Below are 26952 nucleotides of genomic sequence, written 5' to 3'. Positions count from 1 at the left end.
ACTTCTGTTAAATAAAATATCTCGCTTGGCATTGAACTTTGAGCTTTAAAATTTTACAGATTTTATTTATACTCTAACAACAACATTACACACTAACTAAAGTTTGAAACATGGGATCACGAAGAACGGGACCTTTAATATATACGGTGAAAAAAAATTGGAAATTTCATGTAAATTAACAATGTAATTTTAATTGTAAGTGAATAAGATCAAGTAAGTGACAAGTAATCTGTTTCGACATTCCCAAAATCCCCTGTGTTTATTGTAATACTGTTTCTTCTTAGTTTGTTCTTAGAAAACATTGCCATATTCATTCATGGTAATGAATATGGCAATGTTAATGGTCTTGGTGGACTAGATCAGCTACGCTGCTGCTGCAGAGCAATTATGGACTTGCTGCTGCTGCATAAACATACATATATCCTGTAGCAGGTCTAGGCAGGTGGAGCTGGGGGAGGTGGAGGGTTTCAGAGGAACTCAGTAAACAACAAACTACTTGTGATGAGGTTTGATTGAAGATGTACTTAGTACTTCAGTAGGTTGGTATATTAGCATTACACCTGTTAACGAATTATATCAGTAAATCAGTAAAACTTAAAAGGTTGCTTCTATATTTTTACAGTACATTTCTGACAACCACAGCTGCCTGTTTTTCATAAATTTCACTGTTTTTTTTTTCTTTACCAGTGTAGATTTGTAGAGATTGTAAAGATGGGACTGAAGCCATTATCTTTGGAAGTTCTGTGATAAAACAAGGTCTCTTGAATGAATATGCAGTAATACAATGTTTTCCAATAAAGTTATCACAAAATTCACAAAGACACATTCAGCACAAGTACTGCCTTTGCACACAGTAGTTCTTCATAACAGTGGGATAAAGATGGCTTTAGCTCTCATTTTCTCTCCATCACTCCTTCTTGCTTGCTAAACATCATTGTTCTCTTGTACTTTTATGAAAAGGTCTTGCTAACACGTTCTCAGGCTGTTATTTTGCATTGATTTTGCCTGTCATGGTAATTCTAGCTTGGCTTCTGATGGATGGAGGCAAACTACTTGTCTCCACTTCCGGCATTGTTTGCTCTCTCTCTCTGTTTCTCTGTGCCAGCGGCAGTTACCTGCTTTAGCACGTCAGATGGGCTGACTCTCTTTGCTGATCATATCTGCTTCCACAGGTCAAACCAATGCCCTCTCCTTCTTTAAACTCAAGACGGTTATTTGCTACAGCATTTTGTCTTTATTAGGAGGATGAGTTAGCTGAGATTATATGATCTGAGATGAGAGAATGAGACAGCAGGGTCTAGTTTTCGTGGAATCAATGCTTCAAGGCTTTTGGCTTTATTGCATTAATCTGGTCCGTTGTGGTCTTAAATTCAGCCAAAGCGGTCCCCTTTGCAACTGCTGTACTTTAATGTAATACAGCTGAGAGCAGAGCTTTATGTAATAGTATTATTTATCATGCACATTCACAATAGTAATTGTAAATATACTGTATTTCTTGCATAGTAATCATACTTCAGTATATATAAATATATTCAAAGGTTTGGGGTCAGTAGGATTTTATTAAAGAAATTAATACTTTCATTCAGCAAGGACTAATGAGAGATGTTACTTGAGCATCAAATCATCATATTAGAATGATTTCTGAAGGATCATGTGACACTGAAGACTGGAGTAATGATGCTGAAATTTCAGCTTTTCCATCACTTGAATTAAATTACATTTTACAATATAATCACATAGAAAATAGATATTTTAAAGTTATTTCAAAACCAGCTGAGACAAACCATCAAACCTCTATTGGCTGGTAGGGCTGGGCGATATATCGCATGCAATTGTCACGCGCATTTCGTCAGTAAAGCCGGTTCCCTGATTACCGTGAAATCGCCATCACCAGCTTTCAAATGGAGCGGCATTTAATAGACAGAGCCGTAGATCACTGACAAGCTACGCAATATCGCGTTTATCGAAGGCGATTCATCTGCGATAATGAACGCGATATTGCGTAGCTTGTCAGTGAACTACGGCTCTGTCTATTAAATGCCGCTCCATTTGAAAGCAGGTGATGCCGATTTCGCGGTAATCAGGGAACCGGCTTTACTGACGAAGTGCGCGTGAAAATCGCATGCGATATATCGCCCAGCCCTATTGGCTGGGTTTTATTAATGCAGTCACCAATATGCAAATGTTTTTTGAACAAAATACCAATGAACAACTTAAACACCGTGATACCACTCAATTATGCAGCCTGTTTGAGTGAATTGAACATGTCCTTCTTGCTTTCATTCAAAGCTCTTATTGCTAAAGCTAACACAGTTTAGTCACATTGTCAGGGTGTATTAGTGGTTAAAACTCCCTAAAGCAAGTATCATGGTAAGTCGGTATCAGTTCCTTCTGTCCTTCAACAGGCCGCTGTCGGAAAGATAATGCTCCTCCTCCTGAGAGTATAAGTGCTATTAAAGAATTCAATGCTAACAACATTAACCACAAGGTCATTCAATTTAGTCGTTCCTCAGGAGCACCACTGCTGTCTATTACTCCAGAACAACCCTGATGTTTGTTTAAAGCACCAGGCTCTGCTTAATAACATACCAGCTGCTTTCAGATTCAATGCTTTAAATAATATGTGAATAATTCATTGGATGGTAATAGTGTTTTTAGCCCCAAGCTTCCTGAAAGGGGGTAAAGGGGCAATAGGGAGACCATGGTGACAGTTGAGATGGTGAATAGAGTGATTCAAATCCCATTGAGCTGAAAGTACATGATATGATGTTTCTCAGAGAAAGAGAGAGAGAGAGACTTCGGGTCTTGATTTTCTTCATTCTATTTTCTCCAGTGGCACATATTTAAATTTAATATTAAGTGCCAGTTAATCACAAATAAATACTTTACAAGGGTTACTTTTAATGACAAGCTCTCAAACCAAATTGCATTCACAAAATTAGAAGAATATGAATAATCACAATTTCTTCATCAAAAGCTTGGTTGTTAAGATTTTTTGTTGTTGTTAGTAAAAATATATATATTTTTAAAGAAATGCCAAATTTTATTTAGCAAAGATGCATTAAAGGGTTAGTTCAGAAATGAAAATTTATCTTTTTCTCACCCTCATGTCGTTCCAAATCCTTAAGACTTTTGTTCATCTTCGGAGCACAGATGAAGATCTTTTTTGATGAAAACCTAGACCGTTCTGGATTTGGTTTGGAATGACATTTCTGGTTTGGAATGAAATGAGGGTGAGTAATTAATGACAGAATTTTAAATTTTGGGTGAACTAACCCTTTAAATTGTCTAAAAGTGACAGTTAAAACAATAATGTTACACACGATTTCTATTTCAAATAAATTCTGTTCTTTTGAACTTATTTCCATAAAAATATTACACAGCACAACTATTTTCTACGGAAGAGGATTAGGGTACAGCAAAAAAAAATAAAAAAATAAAACCATCTCGAGATTAAAGTTGTTAAATTTCGAGAAAAAACTCGTTAAATTTCAAGAAAGAAGTCGAGATAAAATGTTTAGAATAAACTCGTTAAATTACGAGAAAAAAGTCGTTAAATTACGAGAACAAATTCGTTAAATTATGAGAAAAATGTTCAATTTCGAGAAAAAAGTTGAGATAAAATGTTGAGAATAAAGTCATTAAATTATGAGAAAACAATCATTAAATTTCAAGAACAAATTCGTTAAATTATTCTCAACATTTTACTTTTTTTCTCGAAATTTAGCGAGTTTTTTTCTCGTAATTTAACGAGTTTATTCTCAACATTTTATCTCGACTTTTTTCTCGAAATTTAACAACTTTAATCTCGAGATGGTTTTATTTGTTTATTATTGCTTGGCCCTAATCCTCTTCCGTAGTTTTCAGTACTGGTAATAATAAGAAATGTTTGTTGAGCAACAAATCAACATATTAGAATGATTTCTGAAGGATCATGTGACACTGAAGACTGGAGTATGATGCTGAAAAATTTAGCTTTGCATCACAGGACCAAAATTTTAAAATTTGTTCAAATGGAAAAAGGGTATTTTATATTTTAATAACATTTCACACTTTTTTATTTTTTTTTTTATCAAATACATACTTCTTTTAAAAATATTGAAAATTCTTACTGACCCCAAACTTAGTGTATATATTTGCTAATAGTTTGTCATAGAGCTGTTTGGTTGATATTTACCATATATTTGGAAAAGGTTTAGCATAGAACAATTAATGGTGGCAAATTGCAGAAAAGAGGGAAAACCAAATAGTAATTTATTATTTTGTGAACTGTGGAATGGATTGATAAGTGAATTAATGAATCTATAAAGTCATGATGAATAAATGAATGAAAATATGAATATACAAATCAATGAAGATATAGCATACCACTCTGATATATCAAAGGGAAGCACCTGCAGCTGTCAGCAGTTTTGTTATGCTCGGTGCATTCATGTAATCTGGCCTCAGGGTTTTTAATGCAGCATTCCATCACCAGGGGCTAGATTTGAACCCACTAAAACATTCAGGTACTTCATGAACTTTTTATTAGCAAAATTACGCCACACAAGCGATCAGGACCAATACCTACTTTTCTTACCTTAGTCCCTGAAAATTTTCTGACTTCCAACACACACAAACACCACGCATCATCAAAAACATATACACTCAATTATTTTAAGATGTATATACTAATGTTTTGCTCATGAAAGGTTATAAGGTTTGAATCTGTTAACAAAGAGGAAGTAAGTGAAGGAGGAATGGTTGATCAATTTTAATGTAGTGTTTGTGTGGGTGTGGGTGTGTATTTGTTTGTTCAGGCTTTCAGGAATCTGACGTTGAGACTCATAAATTCTTGACATAAGGTGCTTGGGAAGGTTTTCGCTTGGAACCCTATCTTATTGAGGATGTTTACTGAAAGTGTCTGTGTATACAAAAAAACACACACCAGCAATGAAAAACAGTTTTTCTATAGGGGAATTGTGCCTTGGTGTAAGATTATTTTTTTTTTTGTTTTTTTTTGTATTATTGACTGAACGATATGCCTTATTCCTTTAGTATAATACAAAAAAGATAGATAATTTGGGAATCAGTTCTAGCCAACAGCACCAAAGGCAATTATTGTGCATGTGTATGAAAGAGAGATATAGGGAATGAAAGCGAGAGCAAAAGATAGAGAGAATGAGGAGCTTAACTATGGTCGATGTTCTTTTTTTTCAGCTAATGTTGGGGCCTGCTTTCCGAAGCAAGGTAACCACACCAGCCACTCCCATATCTCCTCATGTCGGCCTGCCTCTGGCCAATCAGGTTGGCCTGTCATTTTGTTCCAAATGATTTTGTCAGTTGTACTGTATGTCAAAGTCTTGTCTCTGCATACTGCCTGACCACAGCGAATGGGTGTTGTCTGCGTGCCGTGTGTGTTAACTGCTGTTTTAGGCCATCTTTATGAGCGAGAACAAGAAATTGCAGAAGGAAGTTAAATTAAATGTGCATTAGGTTGTGCCTCCTTTACTTGGAGGCAGTTTGGGAGTGTGTACTGTATGCATATGTGTGCGGTTCTGTCAGGAGCATCATGCACATTCAAAAAGAGGGGGCACATAAACCATGGTTTAGCTGGTAGATGCTGTAACTAAACCGTCTAACTGCATCTTTCTTCACTGACGGCCATTCGGAAGTATCTGTAGATTCTGATTTCAAACATATAAATCACAAACAGAACTGCCACCGGTGCCCCCTCAAAACAATTGTACATGACGCCCCTGACCTGTGTAGCTAAATTTGTTTAATGCCTTTCTCTCCCAGCTTATATGAACATATTTTTCATGTGTGTATATTGTGCATGCGAAGGTATGTGCGCGTGGGGGTTGTGATCCAACATGTGTCCTCAGAAAGCAAGAAACGCCACTTCAGATGACAGAGGCGAACCGACAGGCAAAGCAAAATGTAATCTCCTACAGAGAAATTTTGTCTCCATTCTTTTCTCTGATCTATAGCTCAGCGCTTTTACTTTTTTCTTAGTTCCCTCTTTTCGACTAAACCTGAGATCAATAGCTCTGCAGGGAGCAGCCACTCGCTCTTGTGCTCTTTTCTGTTGTAATAAGTCTAACATCTCATCCCATTTCTCTCTCTTCCTCCCCTTCACCCCATTCTCCTCCACCATCTGTCTGTCTGCGAATGCATTTGCGCTGTTGCATGCGTGCGTGTGGTCGTGCATGACCGTATGAATGCGTGTGTGCTGGTGCCACACTTTTCACATTCCTCAACTCCTCCTCGCCCCCTTTTCATTCCTCTCTCAAACCAGACCCGGAGCGTGGCGGAGGTCACATGATCTCGACCGATGACCTGGAGTACCCGCGTGAATATCGCACGCTGGGAAACAGCACGCGCCGCTTCTCCAACGTGGGGTTGGTCCACACCTCTGAGCACCGGCACACGGTCATCGCCGCCCAGAGCCTGGAGGCCCTCACCAATCTGCACAAGGCCGACATGGAACGCAAGAGGGACGCTTTCATGGACCACCTGAAGAACAAGTACCCGCCCCAGCACTCCCTACCGCCCTCTCCATCCCCCTCACACGGCAGCATGAGGGGCACCGCAGAGAGAAGCGCACGTGAACAGGTATGTACAAGGCTTACTTTCTATGATGTTGCTGGATAAACATTGTTGTAAGTCATGGAACAGCATTCTGATTCACCAATCATATTCCAGGGTCGAGTTTAGGGCTGGGGTTGGGGCTTGAAAAAAAATCATATCAAACCCCCTGGTTTAAGGTAGTTAATGGTAAGAGTTACAGATTTTTATTCAATATTTTATTTTATTTAATTTTATTTAATTTTATATTTTTTATTTATTTATTTTATTTTATTTTATTTTATTTTATTTTATTTTATTTTATTTTATTTTATTTTATTTTATTTTATTTTTTATTTTATTACTACCAAGTTATTATTATTATATTATATTATTATTACATATTTTTTGTTGGGCCAAGTTTTTTTTTATTTTAGTTTATTATTTAATAATAATAATTTGAAAATGCAGTATCTTCTGTTCATGGACTTCTATTTAAAACATTTTTCTGTTTATTTAATTTAGCTATTTTTAACATAAGTTCAATCTTTTTTTGAGTGGATGTCATTGGATAGCATATTATATGTGACATTGTAAACTACTGTTCAAAAGTTTGGGGTCGATAAGATTTTTTTTAATGCTTTTTAAAAAAAAAAAGTCTCTTATGCTCAACAAGACTGCATTTATTTGATCAAAATACAGTAAAAACAGTAATACTGTGGGAAAAAAAAAATTACATTGAATATATTTTAAAATGTAATTTAGTCATGTGATGACAGATCTCCGGTCTTTACTCCAGTCTTCAGTGTCACATGATCCTTCAGAAATCATTTTAATATGATTTAGTGCTCAAGAAATTTATCTTATCTTTATCAATGTTGGTAGTGTGTGTGTGTGTGTATACACAAGTCTGACATGTTTTTGGTTCAACATCCTTGCTTGTTCCTAAAACAACACTGTAATCAACCAAGCGTTGGTGTTTGATTTTAGGGTGAGGGCTGGGATTGGTTGATTTTTGCCTTTTTATTTAAGATTAATCTCTGATTGGGTAAAAGGAATATTTTCCCAGCATGTTGATTCAGGAACATATGATGCTTGTTTAATTTACATTTAGCATGCATGGACACACTTTCACACACAAGATGCACAACACATGGTTTTGAATTCTGAGAGGTCTTGTGAAGGAGACAGTGACACATAGAGCCTACGGTACATATAAACACTTCTGTCACTAGTGGCATAGACTTAATGTATGCCCCCATTTTCCTAGCTTTCACACAGCTTGACAGAAGATGTCAAAATGTCATTGAAACATTTTGTACTCACCATAGAAAACAGGCAGTTGCATGCTAGAGTACTGCAAAACAGCAGTCACTCAGTGAATGGAACAACTGGTTCTTATGGAGGAGGGTGACGTAATGTTAAATTCAAATATGGATGATGTCACTGCATCAAACCAGTATCATCCAATCAGCTGTGTGCATGAAGAGAGAGAGAGAGACACGCAGGTAACAGACACATTTACGCTCAAGTCTTCCAATCTGCCTGTGCTGATATTTTTAGAGGGATAAGTGTTGAAAAAGAGGCTTTATTCCTTCAATCTTCTAATTATGCCCATCAGCCCTTTATCTCTCCATCTACTTGTCTTCTATATAGAAAATTATTTATTGTGCTAGCCTTTTTTTCTTCTTTTTCTTTTTTTTCTTTTGACATGACCTGCACTTCTGGTCACCAGCATTCCAAACTCATCTTGTGTGTATGTGTGTATATATATATATATATATATATATATATACATACATATGTGTATATGTGTACACATATATATTATATATTTTTATATATATATAAAGATTTCCACGGTTCGGTTTGTATAACGGTTTTAGGGTCACTCCTTTACAAAGAATATATATATATACATTTATACATATATATCACATTATTTATTTTTAAAAATAAAACATGATACAGTTAAATTTACTACTAAAATTACTATTAAATGTTTACAAAATTAGAAATATATTGAAAATGAATAAATATTTAAAAAGAAATTGAAATTCAAACTGTAAATAGCAACTTCTTGGTACTCTAATCCTATAATATTTTTGTGTGTGTGTTAAGAACATAACTGTTCATGGAATTAATATTTATAAGATATTCAAAGGCTTGTTGAAATTGTATATATGTGTATTTGCTGAATGTCGATTAGAAAGGCAAACCCTATAATACTTTTTCATATACTGTTTAATTTCTTTTTTAAACATGTCTATTTATCAGACAGAACAGTTAAACAAAGACAGTAAACTAATGAAGATGAAGAATGAGAACTCAGAAGCTGCCATTCTTATACAGGTGCTGGTCATATAATTAGAATATCATCAAAAAGTTGATTTATTTCACTAATTCCATTCAAAAAGTGAAACTTGTATATTATATTCATTCATTACACACAGACTGATATATTTCAAATGTTTATTTCTTTTAATTTTGATGATTATAACTGACAACTAAGGAAAATCCCAAATTCAGTATCTCAGAAAATTAGAATATTGTGAAAAGGTTCAATATTGAAGACACCGGGTGCCACACTCTAATCAGCTAATTAACTCAAAACACCTGCAAAGGCCTTTAAATGGTCTCTCAGTCTAGTTCTGTAGGCTACACAATCATGGGGAAGACTGCCGACTTGACAGTTGTCCAAAAAACGACCATTGACACCTTGCGCAAGGAGGGCAAGACACAAAAGGTCATTGCAAAAGAGGCTGGCTGTTTACAGAGCTCTGTGTCCAAGCACATTAATAGAGAGGCGAAGGGAAGGAAAAGATGCGGTAGAAAAAAGTGTACAAGCAATAGGGATAACCGCACCCTAGAGAGGATTGTGAAACAAAACCCATTCAAAAATGTGGGGGAGATTCACAAAGAGTGGATTGCAGCTGGAGTCAGTGCTTCAAGAACCACTACGCACAGACGTATGCAAGACATGGGTTTCAGGTGTCGCATTCCTTGTGTCAAGCCACTCTTGAACAGCAGACAGCGTCAGAAGCGTTTAAAGACAATAAGGACTGGACTGCTGCTGAGTGGTCCAAAGTTATGTTCTCTGATGAAAGTAAATTTTGCACTTCCTTTGGAAATCAGGGTCCCAGAGTCTGGAGGAAGAGAGGAGAGGCACACAATCCACGTTGCTTGAGGTCCAGTGTAAAGTTTCCACAGTCAGTGATGGTTTGGGGGGCCATGTCATCTGCTGGTGTTGGTCAACTGTGTTTTCTGAGGTCCAAGGTCAACGCAGCCGTATACCAGGAAGTTTTAGAGCACTTCATGCTTCCTGCTGCTGACCAACTTTATGGAGATGCAGATTTCATTTTCCAACAGGACTTGGCACCTGCACACAGTGCCAAAGCTACCAGTACCTGGTTTAAGGACCATGGTATCTCTGTTCTTAATTGGACAGCAAACTCGCCTGACCTTAACCCCATAGAAAATCTATGGGGCATTGTGAAGAGGAAGATGCGATATGCCAGACTCAACAATGCAGAAGAGCTGAAGGCCACTATCAGAGCAACCTGGGCTCTCATAACACCTGAGCAGTGCCACAGACTGATCGACTCCATGCCACGCCGCATTGCTGCAGTAATTCAGGCAAAAGGAGCCCCAACTAAGTATTGAGTGCTGTACATGCTCATACTTTTCATGTTCATACTTTTCAGTTGGCCAAGATTTCTAAAAATCCTTTCTTTGTATTGGTCTTAAGTAATATTCTTATTTTCTGAGATACTGAATTTGGGATTTTCCTTAGTTGTCAGTTATAATCATCAAAATTAAAAGAAATAAACATTTGAAATATTTCAGTCCGTGTGTAATGAATGAATATAATATAAGTTTCACTTTTTAAACGGAATTAGTGAAATAAATCAACTTTTTGATGATATTCTAATTATATGACCAGCACCTGTAGCTTTAAAAATAAAAATTAAAGTCCATATGCTGTCAAAATAAAAGTCTGGATCCCAACACTTGGGGAAAACAGAAAAACTTGTCGCCTGAAATAATGGCCTTGGCAATAAATCAATCGACCACTAATCTAAATGTTGCCCTCTTCCATGCAGTTTCAATGAATGACATCAAAAAAGATGCATTTATATTGCATATCTATATTTTAAAATGTATCATAAGGGATCATAAAGTACTTTAATATGACTGAAATAGGACGCTTGAAGCCACCATTATTGACTAGAGCGACCAACACAATCCTTCTGTTACACTGAAATTCATGCAGGTTTGAATTTATTAATTTATTTATAATTTTAGTGTGAACTATCCATTTAACTAGCTTGATCAGCTGGTTGACCAGCATGTTTTGTTGGCAAATAAAATGGCTATGGTAGTCCACTATCTAGACTAGCAGCAAACATGGAAAGCTAGTCTTTTCAGCAGGGCTGTTTTGAAAGTCTCTCTTTGTCTTTTTATCACCTATTTTACAGCTCTCTCATCCTCTCTGTATGTGATTCTCATCACAGTATATACCTGTGCATGACATTAATGCCCAGCGAGTGTGTAATAGATGATAGGATCAAATGAAAGAGAGAGAGAGACAGGGAGGTTGGGTGAGAGACAGGTGGAGTCCATAGTTGCCAAGGCAACACCGCCCTTATATGGAAACTGGTGATATCATATTGCAAAGGTCAGGCTGGAGAGAATGAGAAAGCGAGAGAACAAGGAATAAAGAGAGTGAGAGAGAGAAACAGAGAAGACAAAAAAAAAAAAAAAACTGAGCAGAGGAAAAGGGGAAGGGTTTCGGAATATCCTCAAGGAAGACGCATCACAGGAATTCCTCCTTATTTATTTGCCTATCTGTAGCCTGTGTGGAATAATGGAAAGGGGGAGGGGAGGAGGACAAAAAGAGAGGGAGAGAGCAGAGGGAAGAGTGCAACGGTGTGTAAACCGGCAGGAGGAGAGTTAATTACCCTCTGCCAGCCTTTTACCGAGACTCCAGCACGGAAGAGTTAAAGCAGCAGCCAGTAGCCAGTCGATGCTGTAATGAATTAAATAAAGAACCTGCCGTCGCATGTGCCGGAGACAGAGAGAGAGGGCAGGAATAAGAGAATGAGTATTCTGCACACCTGACAGCCAGCTGCTAAGACTGAAGGCATCTAGCTAGTGTGCATGTGCGTGTGTGTGCAGGGAGGACGCACACTCACTAGCGCACACGCATGCAGGTGCAGGTGAGATTCGACCTGACGGCTTCATTTGTTTGGTTATTGCGAGATTGATTGACGTGGTGACTGCATGCAGATGGATACTAATTGGGTTTGAGTTTTGCGTGTGTGTGTGACTAGTGTGAGTGTGCATGTCAAGAAGAGGGAACATGTGTCAATGCATGTATTTGTGTCCGTGTGTGCATGTGAGAGGGAAGGTAAGAGCTGTTTTGCATGCGGGTCAGGTGGTGTATAGCTCCGGTAATCTTGCTGGGTTGACACATGTTTCTCAGATGGAGACTAATGCTGGTCACAGGATCAGATGCAACTAGTATTCAGGCCTGATTGTTGTGTTTGGTGCACATGAGGATGTGCTTTTGCTGTAATAAAGGTGCTTTGGGTGGTAATGCTCATGTATAGGTGCACATGGTGGCATTTAACTTGCAAACAAATGCCACTACGTTTCAGATGCATGCAGGAGGTGGATTTAAAGGGGACATGTTCTGTCGCACTTTTGAAGTATTTTATTTTTCCTTCTGAATAATACTAGTCAGAATTTGTATTTCAATACCATTGTAACCCTCTTAGCATTTAACAGTTTAGCTTTTCTTGTTACTGTACCTTTAAGTCTGTAGGGTTGGGGTTGGGTTATAACCTCTGATAGGTTAACTTCCATGTGCCAAAGCAGTTTGGTGCTGATGCATTTCCTTCAACCATTTTTGTTCAGTGCGTCAGTGCATGCTGATAAAAAGGCACAATATTTTTATCCAATTTACTTCCAAATTTAAAACTCACAACAAACCAGCAGAATTTTCAGTTATGTTAGTCAAATAAGCATTGACGTCACTTGACCGCCAGAATATGCCCCCTCAGCCGGACTGAGTGGCAAAAGAGTCTGTTGCATGACTGAATTTAATAGGGGAAACTGCAAAAATGCGAGTAAAGCAAACTATTAAACTAAAGAATGGACTTGATAGTGTTCCTATTACCAAAAAGATCCAGTAATCCGTGAATATTGACATACAGCCATGCAATCGTGTTTCCTGACATTTATATGTGCCTGATTTCGACGCCGGGGAAATACATAAACCAAATTTGCCTGTGAGCACTTTATATAAATACAATATAGGTCTAAATCTGGGTGATCACTTATCAGTTATATATATCATCCAGTTCAAAAACCTGTATAGTTTTTATCAGTGTTTATTTAAAAACAACCCAATTGTGCAGAATATAAGATTGTAAATATTTAATTGATGAGTTGTCAATACAATATATAACAGTACAATGTATGATTTTACCCCAAAATTCAACATATTGACAAAATGGTAAATGCAAATCCATTTCGCTGCCTGAGTTCAGTTATTTCTGTGAATTGCAGTGATCCATTTGCTTCTCTTTTCTTCAGCTTTCGGCAGTCTGTAAAAAATATACCTCAGATTCCTCTGTCAAATCTGTTTGTACAGTCAATCGCAAAGCTCTTTCCAGTTTTAGTGTGTTTTTCGCGGCATTCACGCTGAAAACCAATGCTGCCATTATACTTTTTGCCACTCAGTGGGCGTAACCGCAGTCACAACGGCTGTATACCTTTTATTAATGTACCTTGGATGTGCCTTATTTCATGTGATCTATGTCTTTGCATGTTGACATTCTGGAAAAATCTGTTTTACATGATTCATCCCTGTTTTAAATGTTTCCTTTTAGCTGCACCTGTATTATCTATTAACTCTTAAGTATGCTGTTGATTTTCCACTGGCAAAAGCAGTCGCAGCTTAGACAGCCAATTATCCCCCATTTAGTGTTGTTTCTTAGCAACTGAGGACGCCGGCCTCATACTGCTCCATGGAATTCTGCTTGTTAGGGGAAAATAACATCACCAAGCCACAGCCCTGCAGTGCATAAATCCATAAGACTCTGAGGCGGCCCGCAATTATGATCCAATATGATGGTGTCGGTAGTTGTGTTATTTCAGTTATTTATCAAAAGCTATGTCAAAGAGAGAAATTTAGGGCTGTCACATTGAAATGATTTAGTAGACTTTTCATTGCTGTGAATTTTTCACTTCCTCTGTGGTTTGGCTGGAGACCGCAGCACAAATTGAAATGGCCATGGAGGGGTTTTTGTGTGTGTGTGTGTGTGTGTGTGTGTCACTAACCTAGCCATACTTTTCAGACAATTTTCCTGAAGCATTTTGCTCGAAGTTAGCTAAAGCTGACTAATCTCATTTTAGGCCTGCTAGTACTTATTTTTAGAATATAATTTATGAGTGTCATTTAATATTATATTTTTTTATTTGAAAATATGGTATTTTTAACAATACAAAAAATGAAAAGACAGTGAAAATATAATTATTATATAATAAAATACAATAATTAAAATACAATAATGTTAATTGTCTATTTACTGTAGATAAACTTTTTGAAGATTTAAAAAAAAAATAAAAATAAATAAATAAATAAATGTGTGTGTGTGTGTGTGTGTGTGTGTGTGTATATATATATATATATATATATATATATTAAATAATATATATATATATATATATATATATATTAAAATAAAGTTGCATTTTATGGGTAGAGTTTAAAGATAAAGAAATAATACTTTTTTGATAGCCAAAATCTTTTGCGTTGTGTTGATAGGTGTCATTTTGAAGTCCAGTGAATCCTGAACATGAAATTGCTTAATGCGCATTCAATTTAGATTTAAATGAATGTTTGTGTGTGTGTTGAATATAAGTGGTGTATAAACCCATTGTCGTGCATTTCATGCTTGAGACTATCATGTCCCACGTAATATGAGAGTGCTTTGGTTTGAAAATGCTGCTGGGGGACATTTAATATTATGTTCTTGAGCAGGCACTTAAATCTCAAGCTGTTTCAGAGTATAGTTTATTTCCCTGCTTTGACCATCAACTGCACAAAACGCTTGCCTTTAGGCTGAAGTTTAGTACCAGAACACCTCCTAGCAGTAATGCAGTGGGTCCATCTGCCACTCAGTAGTACCTGACATCAGGTAACCCAGAATCAGTCCCCGCAGGTGAGGTCCTGCCCCTCTATCTGGCCCATTTCTGTCTGGAGGAGCATGCTGAAGCAATCATTAAAGCAGCCCAGACACAGAAACCAGTTAAACCTGCTCCACAACAGAATAAACACAGGATTATCTGAGAAGGGTTTGTTGGTTTCCCAGAGATCAGCAGCACAGATACACTGACCAACACTGAAATATGAATATTATATAATATATATTTAATATATATTACATAATAAATACTCTATGTATTAAATGTGTGCGTGTGCGCACATAAAAATCATCATGTCTATGGAAAGTCCCCATAAAACACATATGTATGAGGTATTTGCTTTTTGGAGAGACTGATGCAATGTGTGTATGCTGATGTCTTAACCTCTGCTTGTAGGTTTTTGTGTGTATTTGTCAATATGTGAAAACAAGATTGCTGTAGTGCTTCATGTATTTTTCATATTGCTGATCCCTAGGGCAGTGCTCAGTACCAGGATGAACTGCAAGTTGAAAGCAGGTGAATGAATACACAGAATATTATTTTACTAGAAATATAATGCTGAACCATTGCTATAAGAGCAGTGTGATATTATACACCATTGAGATCAACATCCTCTTCAAAGGGAGTTTGTTCAACATATTTTTGTCCTTGTGTAGAAGGAAATATTTAGTTTATATGCTTCAAGCATTTTTAAATTATGTTTTCCTCTCTAAACGTACTGTATGTTTGCACACACACACTTTTAATCAGCTGACTATGTAGTCTAGACTTGCACATGAAATATTGAAAGGTCTTGATCGATCAGGGTAGGGTTCAACAAATAAGCGGCAGTCTGAGTTTTATTCAAAGAATATTTGGGACCTCTGGGCACTTTAGGACACACTCCTGGGGCCTTAATAAACTAAATTATGAAAATAAACTCTCAAACCACACTCACATTCTCACTAGTTTATTTAATTTGTTGTCTAACAGTGTCAAACAGTCGAAATACTGTACATCACAGGAGAATCAATTTTAAAAATATTATTTCATCCACAGTGTCATTCCCATCTCAAAACATTCTCTGGTGGAAACAACAGTGATTGAAGTTACTTGATAGATATAGAGTATATAATGGTAACAAAAGAGTTACAGTTGCAGAGAAAGTTAAAGACTACAACGGATTATGCTGATGACGTCTTCGACTTTCTGTAAAAGTGAAATTCACAGACGAATTGGGAGAGATAGGTGAAATCGCTGCAGACAGCTTACCAATTTCGGTATGATTGATAGGTCTGGGCAGCAGGCCAAGCATAGACACAGAGGGAATCTTTTTAATTAATTTTTTTCTCATTTGCTGCAATCCTGTCAGTTAGTCATTCAGACAGGGCAGCTGATGGACACATGAGAGAAAGCCTCAAAATACCTTCGTGCAGGCTCATTTAGAGGGCCAGCCCATTCAGAACAGCTCCATATGACGACCAGACTAGAGGAATTATGTGTCACTGTGTCACCATGTGCTTTAATGCCATCTTTAATCTGCAGAGCTGCATTTGAAGCAGCATATGTGCCATGAAAAGTCTGGTTAATACTACATATAACACCGTTCAAAAGTTTGAGGTCAGTAATATTTTTTTAAAAGAAAGATTTTTATTCAACAAGGACACATTAAATTAATCAAAGGTGACAGTAAAGGCATTTATAATGTTACGTAAGGTTTTTATCTCTGTTCTTTTGATATTTCTATTTATCAAAAAATCCTGAAAAAAAAGGTTTCACAGTTTCCACAAAATTGCAAAAGCAGCTGTTTTCAACGTTGATAATAATAAGAAATGTTTCTTGAGCAGCAAATCATCATATTGGAATGATTTCTGAAGGATCATGTGACACTGAAGACTGGAGTAATGATGCTGAAAATTCAGCTTTGACATCACAGGAATAAATTACATTTTTAAATATTTTCATATAGAAAACAGTTTATAATGTTTCACAATATGATTGTTTTTACTGATTAAATAATTAAGCCTTGATGAGCATAAAAAACATGTTAAATGAAAATATTAAATTATAAATTGGGCATAAATAAAAGAGCAAAATAAAATAATAATATTGAGAGTGTGTTGAAATGAATGTGAGTTTGTCCAGTTTTTTAGAAATCTCTTCACTGGGATGTGCCCTCTGTCTCTCTCTCTGTCTGTCTCTCTCTCTCTCTGTTCATATCTTCCTTCTCATTCTTTTATCACAAAGGATGTCACATGGTTGGAGATGGTGACTGTGTTTAAGGTGTCACCACACACGCAGATAAATGTCTAAATATCGCTCCCTCTTTTCTCTTTCTCCATAGCAACAGCCAAACTACTGGAGCTTTAAGGTCAGTGATTTGACTACTTCTGTGTGTGTTCTTGTCTCAAAAGCTCTATTCTTTTGATATGCGTTTATATATACACACACACACACACACACACACACACACACACACACACACACACACACACACACACACACAGTCGCTGTTTGGATTTAAATAGGCAGTTACTTAAGAGTCTATGACTGGATCATTATTACAGTGATGATTATGTTTCTAGCATGTTATATGTTTGGCAACAGTTCTTTTAATCTTAAAAGATGGAGTGTGTAGCTTTTCATTTCTTAAACTACCATGTATGAAGACACATCATGGCCCTATTCCAGGATGAAATTGTGAAAGAATGATTCGGAGAGCATGAAGAATCATTTTCACACATGAATTGGCACCTTTGAGTCCAGACCTTAAATTCATTGAAAGTCTTTGGGATGTGCTGGAGTAGACTTTACAGAGTGCTCGACTCTTGCATTGTCAATACAAAATCTTGACCAAATGATGCACCGACCCGACCCACTCCTCCCTTTGATATAATCTCTAGCTTTCAATCAGATGCAGCGCGACTGGCTACAATGCTTAACGCTGCAAATCGTGCTGTAAGCCTTTAACAGTCTTCGACAGAGTGTGAACACAAATAAGCACGGGACCATTTGAAAGCAGCTGTCAAATGCACCGAATTGAGTTGGAATAGCCTTGGCTATTGGACCCACAGTCCGCCCGTGCCTACCGTGCGTCCGACTCGCACCCACACCACACCTGACATGTAAATATTGTTCCACCCATTACATAAAATTTGGTGGGTCACCCGTTGGGTACCTGCCTGCATGCAGGACTCTGATCTGGACTCATAAGTGCTAATTCATGTGTGAAAATGACTCTTTAAGGTGCCCTAAAATCAAAAATTGAATTTTCCTCGGCATAGTTGAATAACAAGAGTTCAGTACATGGAAAAGACATACAGTGAGTCTCAAACACCATTGTTTCCTCCTTCTTATATAAATCTCATTTGTTTAAAAGCCCTCCGAAGAACAGGCGAATCTCAACATAACACCGACTGTTACGTAACAGTCGGGATCATTAATATGTACGCCCCCAATATTTGCATATGCCAGTCCATGATCAAGGCATTAGACAAGGGCAGGACGTCTGGATGTACACAGCTGAATCATCAGACTAGGTAAGCAAGCAAGAACAATAGCGAAAAATGGCAGATGGAGCAATAATAACTGACATGATCCATGATATCATGATATTTTTAGTGATATTTGTAAATTGTCTTTCTAAATGTTTTGTTAGCATGTTGCTAATGTACTGTTAAATGTGGTTAAAGTTACCATCGTTTATTACTGTATTTACGGAGACAAGAGCCGTCGCTATTTTCATTTTTAAACACTTGCAGTCTGTATAATTCATAAACACAACTTCATTCTTTATAAATCTCTCCAACAGTGTGTAATGTTAGCTTTAGCCACAGAGCATATAGCCTCAAACTAATTCAGAATCAAATGTAATACATCCAAATAAACACTTTACTCACATGATCCGACGCATGCATGCAGTATGCATGACGAACATTTGTAAAGATCCATTTGAGGGTTATATTAGCTGTGTGAACTTTGTAAATGCACTGTATTATAGTCGAGAGCTCGGGGGGGGCAGGGAGCACGAGATTTAAAGGGGCCGCAACCTATATATCGGTGCATAGTTAATGATGCCCCAAAATAGGCAGTTAAAAAAATGAATTAAAAAAAATCTATGGGGTATTTTGAGCTGAAACTTCACAGACACATTCAGGGGACACCTTAGATTTATATTACATCTTGTAAAAACTGGTTCTAGGGCACCTTTAAGCATTTGCCTATTTAAATCCAAATAGTGACTTTTGGGGGGCTGGGCATTGTATGTTCTGTTGTATGTACATGTTGTGATTCAACATCTGTTGTAAGCCCACACTGAATCTGCACCAAGTTCTATACATCCCACTTTTGAGTGTTTGTTTATTAAATATTTTAGCTAATTAGATAATACTCTTAGTGATGATGAAGAAAATTGCCTATTTTCTTGGGCTATACAATAAGGACAAAATTGTAGCCAAAAGTGAGAGAGATCTTACCCTCACCCCCCCTTTGGCTGCTCACATTGACATCCTTAAGGTCATTGATCTGTGGGTCAGGCGGGTCTGACGCTGATTTGTGACGATCTGCTTCGCTGGCTTTTATCTTCTAAATCTCATTGCCCTGCTCTTTCTCTCTATCTCCATCTATTTCTCTTTTACTTGCTTCAATTTTCTTACATACCTGCCCATCAAACTCTTAAGTCTTACAGCTAAAGTCAATTTAATAGAACAAACACATGGGTCTCTATAGATGTTTTTAAAAACTGAACTTCTTTTATGTTGTCACAGCATCTTAAAAACCCATGGCACAAGACTCTAGGAAAAAATCATCATAAAGCCACAACAGTGAGTACACTGATGATGTTAGGATGTTGGTTCAGAAACAGACATGTATACTTACTCACTCCCTCAAATCCCTTGTTGTTAAACCTGTATTATATTGTGAATGATATTTATTCTAACAGGGATAAAATGTCTATTATATGCATATGTGATTAGAGATGGGTGTGTGTAATTGTACAAGGATACAGGAAATGGTCTCAGGCTGTGATAAATGTGTCATTATGTGAGACTCAGTAATCAGATCCTCCTGATTCCATTCATTCTTATTCACTCTCACACTTATTTACTCATGTTACACTCCTCATGTCAAGAGACACATTCATTCTCTATGTCTGTGTCTTGACTGTTATCATGAAAAAAATCCAGGTACTATAACATGCAAACAGCATGTTTGAGTACATATCGACATTATTTTGGGACTGTAGGTCTCATTCAGTGGTTGTGAGTCATATTATTAGTCATTCTAGACTAATGGACTCCCTCTGATCTGACCCTCCGTAACATTATACACCTCAAACACTCTTGTTTATCCAATACTTAATCTTTACATTCTATGTTCTTGTCTATTAGTGCCCTCAGGAATTATGGACTTTCTGTGGGAAAAGTCAGGAGAAAATTTTGGTTATGGCCAATGGGATACCCAGATACTCTGGATAGGTTATGTACTCAGACAGGATTGATCATGTCTCCTCTCCTAGGTCTCATTTGCTTGTTCTTGTCATGGTAAGATAGATTGTCAGATGCATTCAGAACATTTTTTCCTTTAGGTGCTGATGCTGAGCCCTAAACAGATGCCTGTTAAAAGCAAAAATCTCCGCTGGCTGGTTATGCCATATAAAATTAGCCTCTCTGCAAATTATTGTCAGAGTCATGGTTTGTCGATTTGGTTCCTCTGTCATTCTCGCTGCCTGGTTCTTTTACTTCATATCTAGAGGTAAAAAAGTGTTTTGATGTGCCCTGGTTCATTAGCATTTTTTTTATTGTTTCTTACATTAGCATAGGTTTAAATTGTTGTTGCTAGCGATATGCTAACTGTGAAGAGAGGGACCAAAGCTTGTCGTTGACAGTGTTGGGGAGTAGCTAAGTTTAAAAAGTGGTGCTATGAACATAAACAATTAGTAGCTTGACAATACTTCAGTTGTTTTCCAATTCATCTAGCTTTTTAAGTAATTAGCATTTTTTTTAGGAAACTCTTGGAAGTCTGATTCATTAGTGAATCAATTTGCAAGGATTCACAGGATTCCAGATTCATGTTTTTGTGTGAAATGTTTTGTTAAATTCTGCTGCTTAATCACAGTGTTTTGTATGATTAGGTTTTGTTGTCTACCTGTGGCCTGTTGCATGAAGCTAGTTGAACAAATTCTGAGTTTCAGAGTAGGTTTGGAGTTGACTAATCCAGATAAATCCAAACTGGTTTTGGATCTTACAAAGCTCGGTGTAAGTGTTCTCTGTCAACTCAGGTTTAATCCAGAGCTTGTGATAAACTCTGAAGCACGTGCACCTGAAAGTGTGACACGTGCGGCAAACAGCCAATCACACGGAACATGGAGAATGTCCGTTTGATTCACTTCTCGCGAGAGAGCCGCGCAATTCACGTCTCTTCTGAAGATTAAAAGATCGTTATGAAAAATATCATGAAATTAAACGCATTTACAAAGCAGGAATACAACTGTTGCAGTGAAAGTTTGAGAAGGCAACTGAATGAAAATATATGACTATGCATGAGAATCAAACAAATAGGCCAAATATATAAAGCTTCACAAAGAGTTCAAAAGAATACATGTAAGCAACCTGTTTTAGAGTTATATATTAATGCATGTATTATATTTATTTTAATTTAAAAGCAAAGTTTAATATTGTCAATTAATAATTATATCAATGTCATATGAATTATACATAATTATAATTTATTTAATATAAATATAATAAATAATTAACAGCAAAAGATGAGCAATTTTGTCTCTAAAATTTTTTCACTATAAACTGATTTAATTTGGAGCGAGAGATACAGGAGAAGTGGCTTTATTGCATCAGACACAGGTCACTACTCACAGCTGATTGGTCGAGTTTTGGTCTGCTATCTTTAAACCGGAATAAAACCTGCTTCGGAGCAGGTTAGCTGTGTAGGGTAAGTTACCATAGCCATGAAACCCGCTAAAAACCAATCCACCTTCATGAGCCCGAAAAACCAGAGTTTGCTCAAACTAATCTTGAACTTACCTGGGTAGAAACTGATACCGGCTTTGTGCAACAGGCCACAGTTTGTTTGTATTTATGCTAGGCTTATTGGAAAAACCTGTGACAACATTTGTGTAAAGTGAAATGTCTAATGAGTGGCGCGTAAAGCCAGATGAACGTGAATGAAACGTTTTATTATTGTTGTTGTACATACAGTGGCAGTTCAGAAATGACATGTCTGGAGAGTGGCACTGACCGATTAATGCTCTGTCACATTTGAAAATAACATACCACCTACCCTCAAACTTACCCTAAACCTAATGTTAACAAAAGCAAATGTGAGATAAAAATGCATTTGCTGAAGCAACCATGCAATTTCAGCTTGCTTCTACAAGTCTTTGAGCTCTTTTTTTGTGACTTGCGTTTCAAGGGACTCATAAGTTTCAAGGAATCATAAAACTCATGTGCCACACAAACGGACACACGTCACATTGCCAGTTCAGCTTTATTTTTTATGTTTTTGTCAAACAATGTCACACGTTATCTCTTGTTTTGGGAGACATCTCACAGCTTGACCTCCGGGAGACAGTAAAGGTGTGCTGAACTAATCCATTTTCCTCGTCCTCTTCCTGCCTCTTCTTCTTATCATTTCAGTCTTCATCATCGCTATTAGTCCCCAATGATAACTGCAGAGAATGCCGCCATTTTATGACCACCTACCTGCTTACCATTTCCCTGCTTTCTCTGCCTCTCTCAGCATAGGACTGAATAGGCCAACAATCTACTGCAATTTGCCAGAGCAATTTCTGCTATGCCTTCAGTCTGTGTCTAACAATAGCAAGAGAGAGAGGAAGATTATTCTCAAGAGCAATTATTTTCTTTCTTTCTCCCTCTCTCTATCATTCCTTTTCCTCATCTGTCTGTCTCTTTGTAATAGGTAATAGCGTTATTTTAATAAAATTGTGCACATTATGCATTATATTATACTATATCTCCCATCTACTTATCTGCAATAGACACACTTTTTTCAAGTATGGAAAAGAAAATATGCCTCTCTTTTTTCTTTCTTTTTTCACACACACAAAAGAGGGTTCTGCAATATCTTAATTGTTACTCCTAGACGGCAATGAAATTAAATGGAGAACTAATGGACACTTTTGCTGGAGTGCCCATATTTCTCAGATTTCAATTTTTTAATATTTTTCTCAGATTTTTTCTCATGAAAGGGTTAGGGTTTCAGTATGAATCAATATGAAATGATTTCAATATGAACTCATATTTGCATCAAATACTTGATATGGGCTATGATAGCCATGTTCATTTTACTACACTATGCTTCTACTGTATTTCAGCAATTATCTCATTTGTGTATTTTAATTTCTCCTAAGGAATTTTAGGATAAAAATCATTATAGTACTTATAGTACATTTTTGGAAGTTAATTTTGTTCATCTAATCCTGTCAGCAATATTACAATAATACCAGTCTGCTTACCTCATTCCGATGACAAAAAGCATACTTTTACCAACCTATTCCACATTTGTTTTGTCAATATAATATAATATAATATAATATAATATAATATAATATAATATAATATAATATAATATAATATAATATAATATAATATAATATAATATAATATAATATAATATAATATAATATAATATAATATAATATAATATAATATAATATAAGCCAGCAAGCCAAATCTGTTTACCACTGTCACTCTTTAGGATTATAAAACAAGTGAACTAGTGAATTAAACATAAGCTGAGAATTTGATTACGTCCCCTGAACTAAGAGTAATATTTTTATATTAAAATGTTCCTCTATGCATGTCTCTCTGAACAACTAAAGAATGTGTGGTACTCACTATACATTTATAGTAAATGAGCAAATATCTAAGTGATTTCATATACATGTTTTCATTCTCAGATTTGTACTCCCTCATGTTGCATTCAGTATCACATCTTCTGTTGTTGTAGTGGATTTCTTAGGTGTGTGTGTGTATTTACCATAATCGTATGCAGTTCACACTACAGTCCTGTCAGATTCTGTTTCGTTGATTTCATTTTGTAGTCAGATGTATTTTGGCATGAGGTTGTCCTCCTTCCTGCTGTTGGAACACAAAAGAAGTGTTTGTGTCTGCGATGAAGGTGGAGATTTATTGCAGAGAATCCTACAGGGATTCCTGATTCTGTTTAATTCAGAAAATACAGCACTTTAGGAAGGTAATATGACACACAAGCTGACATGTTTATTGACGCAGATACAAATTTCAAACGAAAGTGAGAGCTTGTGTGTTTATTGCATTTGACAAAAAGCCATTTGAAAGTGCATTAGAGCCTGAGAGAGAGCCGAGATCTTGATTACATGGATGGTCTTGAGGGTGTTTTCACTCATAGTTTGTTTAGAGCAACGTGGTGGAAAAAAAAAATACTCAAATGTATTTAATCTGTATGCTAATTATCAGCAGTTTACACCTTTAGGTCTGTTTGTGCTCTTATACCTGCAGCAATCTGCCCCATCATTCATTTGCCTCTGCTCTATATTTACCCATCTTTGCCCTTATTTCAAATTTATTTCTGCAAAAAAACTTTTATTTTGATCTTGCAGGGATTCTCTTTACAAAATTCATCATATACAGTGCAGTCAAACCTGATAGCAGGTACGTGTTAGCGCTATTTATAGCATTTAGCGTACAATAGCTATGGCAGATTTGGCAGTGTGTGTCTTTGTGTAGATAAACATCCTCTTATTTTGTAGATGTTTGTATGTGCGTCTGTGTATGTGTAGCACCCGGACTGCTCACTGTGGACAAATGACCCCATTATAGTTACACTGGGGGGTCATCTATCAGCTCAGTTCCAGCCCTTTGCACTCAGACACCATCTGAAAGGGGACGACCACACCACGGCTGTGCCTCAGCATTTGTGTGTGTGTGTGTGTGTGTGTGTGTGTGAAAGAGCTTGTGCCCTGTGTAAACAACACAAGTTATCTGTTATAAGCTTAAACCTTTCTAAATATTGTTCGATTTATGCTAAAAACAAGAACATATTTTTGCCAATAAGTTTATTAGCTTTAGCTTAATTAGTTTATTAGCAAAAGATCTAATGTTAATTTACAAAGTGATGTTTGTAAAAAATTGTTCAGGAAATCTAAACCTTAAACTTGTAATGTACTGTCACCATGAGCTTACCATGAGCAATACATTTGTTACTGTATTTACTAATCTTTGTTAACTTTAGTTAATGAAAATACACTGTAAACCCGAATAAGTTAGGCTAACTCAAAAAAATTGAGGTAATCAGTTACATCAAATTTTGTGAGTTATGATGTTCCCAATTTTAAGTAAGCAGAACTATCAAGTTTTGAGTTTGTAGTACTCATGCATGTTAATTGCTCCTAACTGAGATAGCTAACTCATATATTTTGATAGCAATTAACAAAAAATATTTAGTTAATTAACTTTTATTTTGAGTTATTGCAAATCGAGTTATTTACTTCACTGTAAACCCTAATAAGAAAATTTAAAAAATGCTGACTTGGTAATTTGCTCAAATGTTAACAATAGTATGGTAAAGCACTTACTGAATGAGTATAGCAACTTAAAACCTGCTCTCAAACCAAGCAGCATGCGCCACTTGTCACCATGATGGTAACTCTCTAAAAACTCACATTAACCGAAACTCTTTTTAAATTAGCATAACAAAACATTAATCACTGCTAAATCTCCCTTACCATTAATCTTGCACAACCCCCCCCCCCAAAAAACATTATATAACACTTAATTTAAACTTAATTCTCCCTTTCGAGTGCCTTGGGCAAAGCATGCTGGGAAATAAAAATCCCAGCCCAGTTTCAGTTAAACTTAAGTTAGTCTAAATTAAAAGAAATGAATTCATACAACTCAAAATAATGAAATAGTTCATTTTACTTGAAATATGTCAGTGCTGTGAACTCAAAAGAAACAGAAAGTTCTAAATACTCATAGCAGTTAATTTAACTGCACTAATTTGTTCGATTTAAGTTTGTCCTACTCAAACCAATTAAGTATATTGAGAGTTAGAGTTTACAGTTGTTCATTGTTCATGTTAGTTCACAGTACATTAACTAATGTTAACAAGATTTTAATAATGTATTAGTAAATGTTGAAATTAACATTAACAAAGATTAATAAATGCTGTATAAGTGCAGTTCATTATTAGTTCATGTTAACTAAAGTAGTTAACTAATGTTAACTAATGAACCTTATTGTAAACTGTTACCAAGTTTACTTCAAGAATGAAAAAAAGTGCCGTCGATGAGTTTTGCTGTAAAAACAGTGCAAACGGAGAGAGAAAGTGCAATCCATATTATTATATCTCTCTATAAGCATAAACTTTATTCAGTCCGCAGAAAGACAAATATATTATTGGGGGAAAAAATGTCTATACACTTTTCCAGCCTAAGGTTGAGTCATTATGTAGGCTGCATTAAAACATTGATTTGGGACAAATATAAGGTAATTTAATGGAAAACTGTTTGAGAGGCGCTCTGTGGTTTGAACAGCTCTGCGCTTCTCGTACAGGGTGCGACCAACTTTATTCTTAATCTTCGGTATCTATGCAACTAACATTAATATTCTCTTAATATTCAAAATTTTAATATACATTAACAACGTGTGGTGCTGTCATCCAGGGGTGTCCAGTGCCACCATCTGGCTCCGCTACTGAGTCTTCTTTCAAAAACTTTAAAACTTTAAAATCTTACCGACCCATACTTTTGAATGGTAGTGTTTATTCTCTGAAAATAAAATATGCTACACAAATGTGTTTATCAAGTAAATGTATCTTGTTTTAAAGAAGTTTGGCTGTTTTTTACTGGAAAACGAGACAAAAATACTGATTAAGAAAGTGTTTTTTTCACAACACAGTGGAGAATTGATCTGATGTATAGTGATGTGAATGTGTCTTGCTCTGAAAACCAGCTTGCCAGCCTTTCCCCGGTGCACCCTGGGAGCTCATTACAGGTGTCTCTGAGCTTGTGAAACACACCACGATTCGGTTGTTTGAACCCTCTTCATTAAATACTTCAAAACAACCACAACAATGATACTGAAACATCTAACAAGAAATCAACAGGTGTGCGATTTAGACTTAACGTATATGCTATAGTGTGGCAGACAGGTTTGTTCTGTGTAATTGTTAGCGTCTCAGTCTGTTTGTTGA

At 36.4% G+C, this 26952-nt stretch overlaps 1 protein-coding gene across 28 annotated transcripts in view; it reads left to right on the top strand.

Moving 5' to 3' along the window:
- The window catches only part of LOC125271916 (SRC kinase signaling inhibitor 1-like), a 132993-nt gene that overhangs the window by 64504 nt on the left and 41537 nt on the right, over positions 1-26952 (top strand). For 14 of the 28 annotated variants that reach the window (XM_048196287.1, XM_048196487.1, XM_048196278.1 and 11 more), the window contains exons 2-5: positions 5200-5286; positions 6281-6597; positions 17087-17113; positions 19509-19565. In XM_048196287.1, the coding sequence (XP_048052244.1) occupies positions 5200-5286; positions 6281-6597; positions 17087-17113; positions 19509-19565 (488 nt within the window). Of the gene's footprint in view, positions 1-5199; positions 5287-6280; positions 6598-6741; positions 6760-10978; positions 11769-15238; positions 15280-17086; positions 17114-19508; positions 19566-26952 lie in introns of those variants that run through there. The other 14 variants (XM_048196414.1, XM_048196320.1, XM_048196302.1 and 11 more) reach the window with 10 other exon arrangements.

This window comes from Megalobrama amblycephala, linkage group LG1 (genome assembly GCF_018812025.1).
Source record: "Megalobrama amblycephala isolate DHTTF-2021 linkage group LG1, ASM1881202v1, whole genome shotgun sequence".
NCBI lineage: Eukaryota > Metazoa > Chordata > Actinopteri > Cypriniformes > Xenocyprididae > Megalobrama > Megalobrama amblycephala.
Note: the sequence above shows the minus strand (reverse complement) of the source record. Positions and strands in the feature narration are given on the sequence as shown.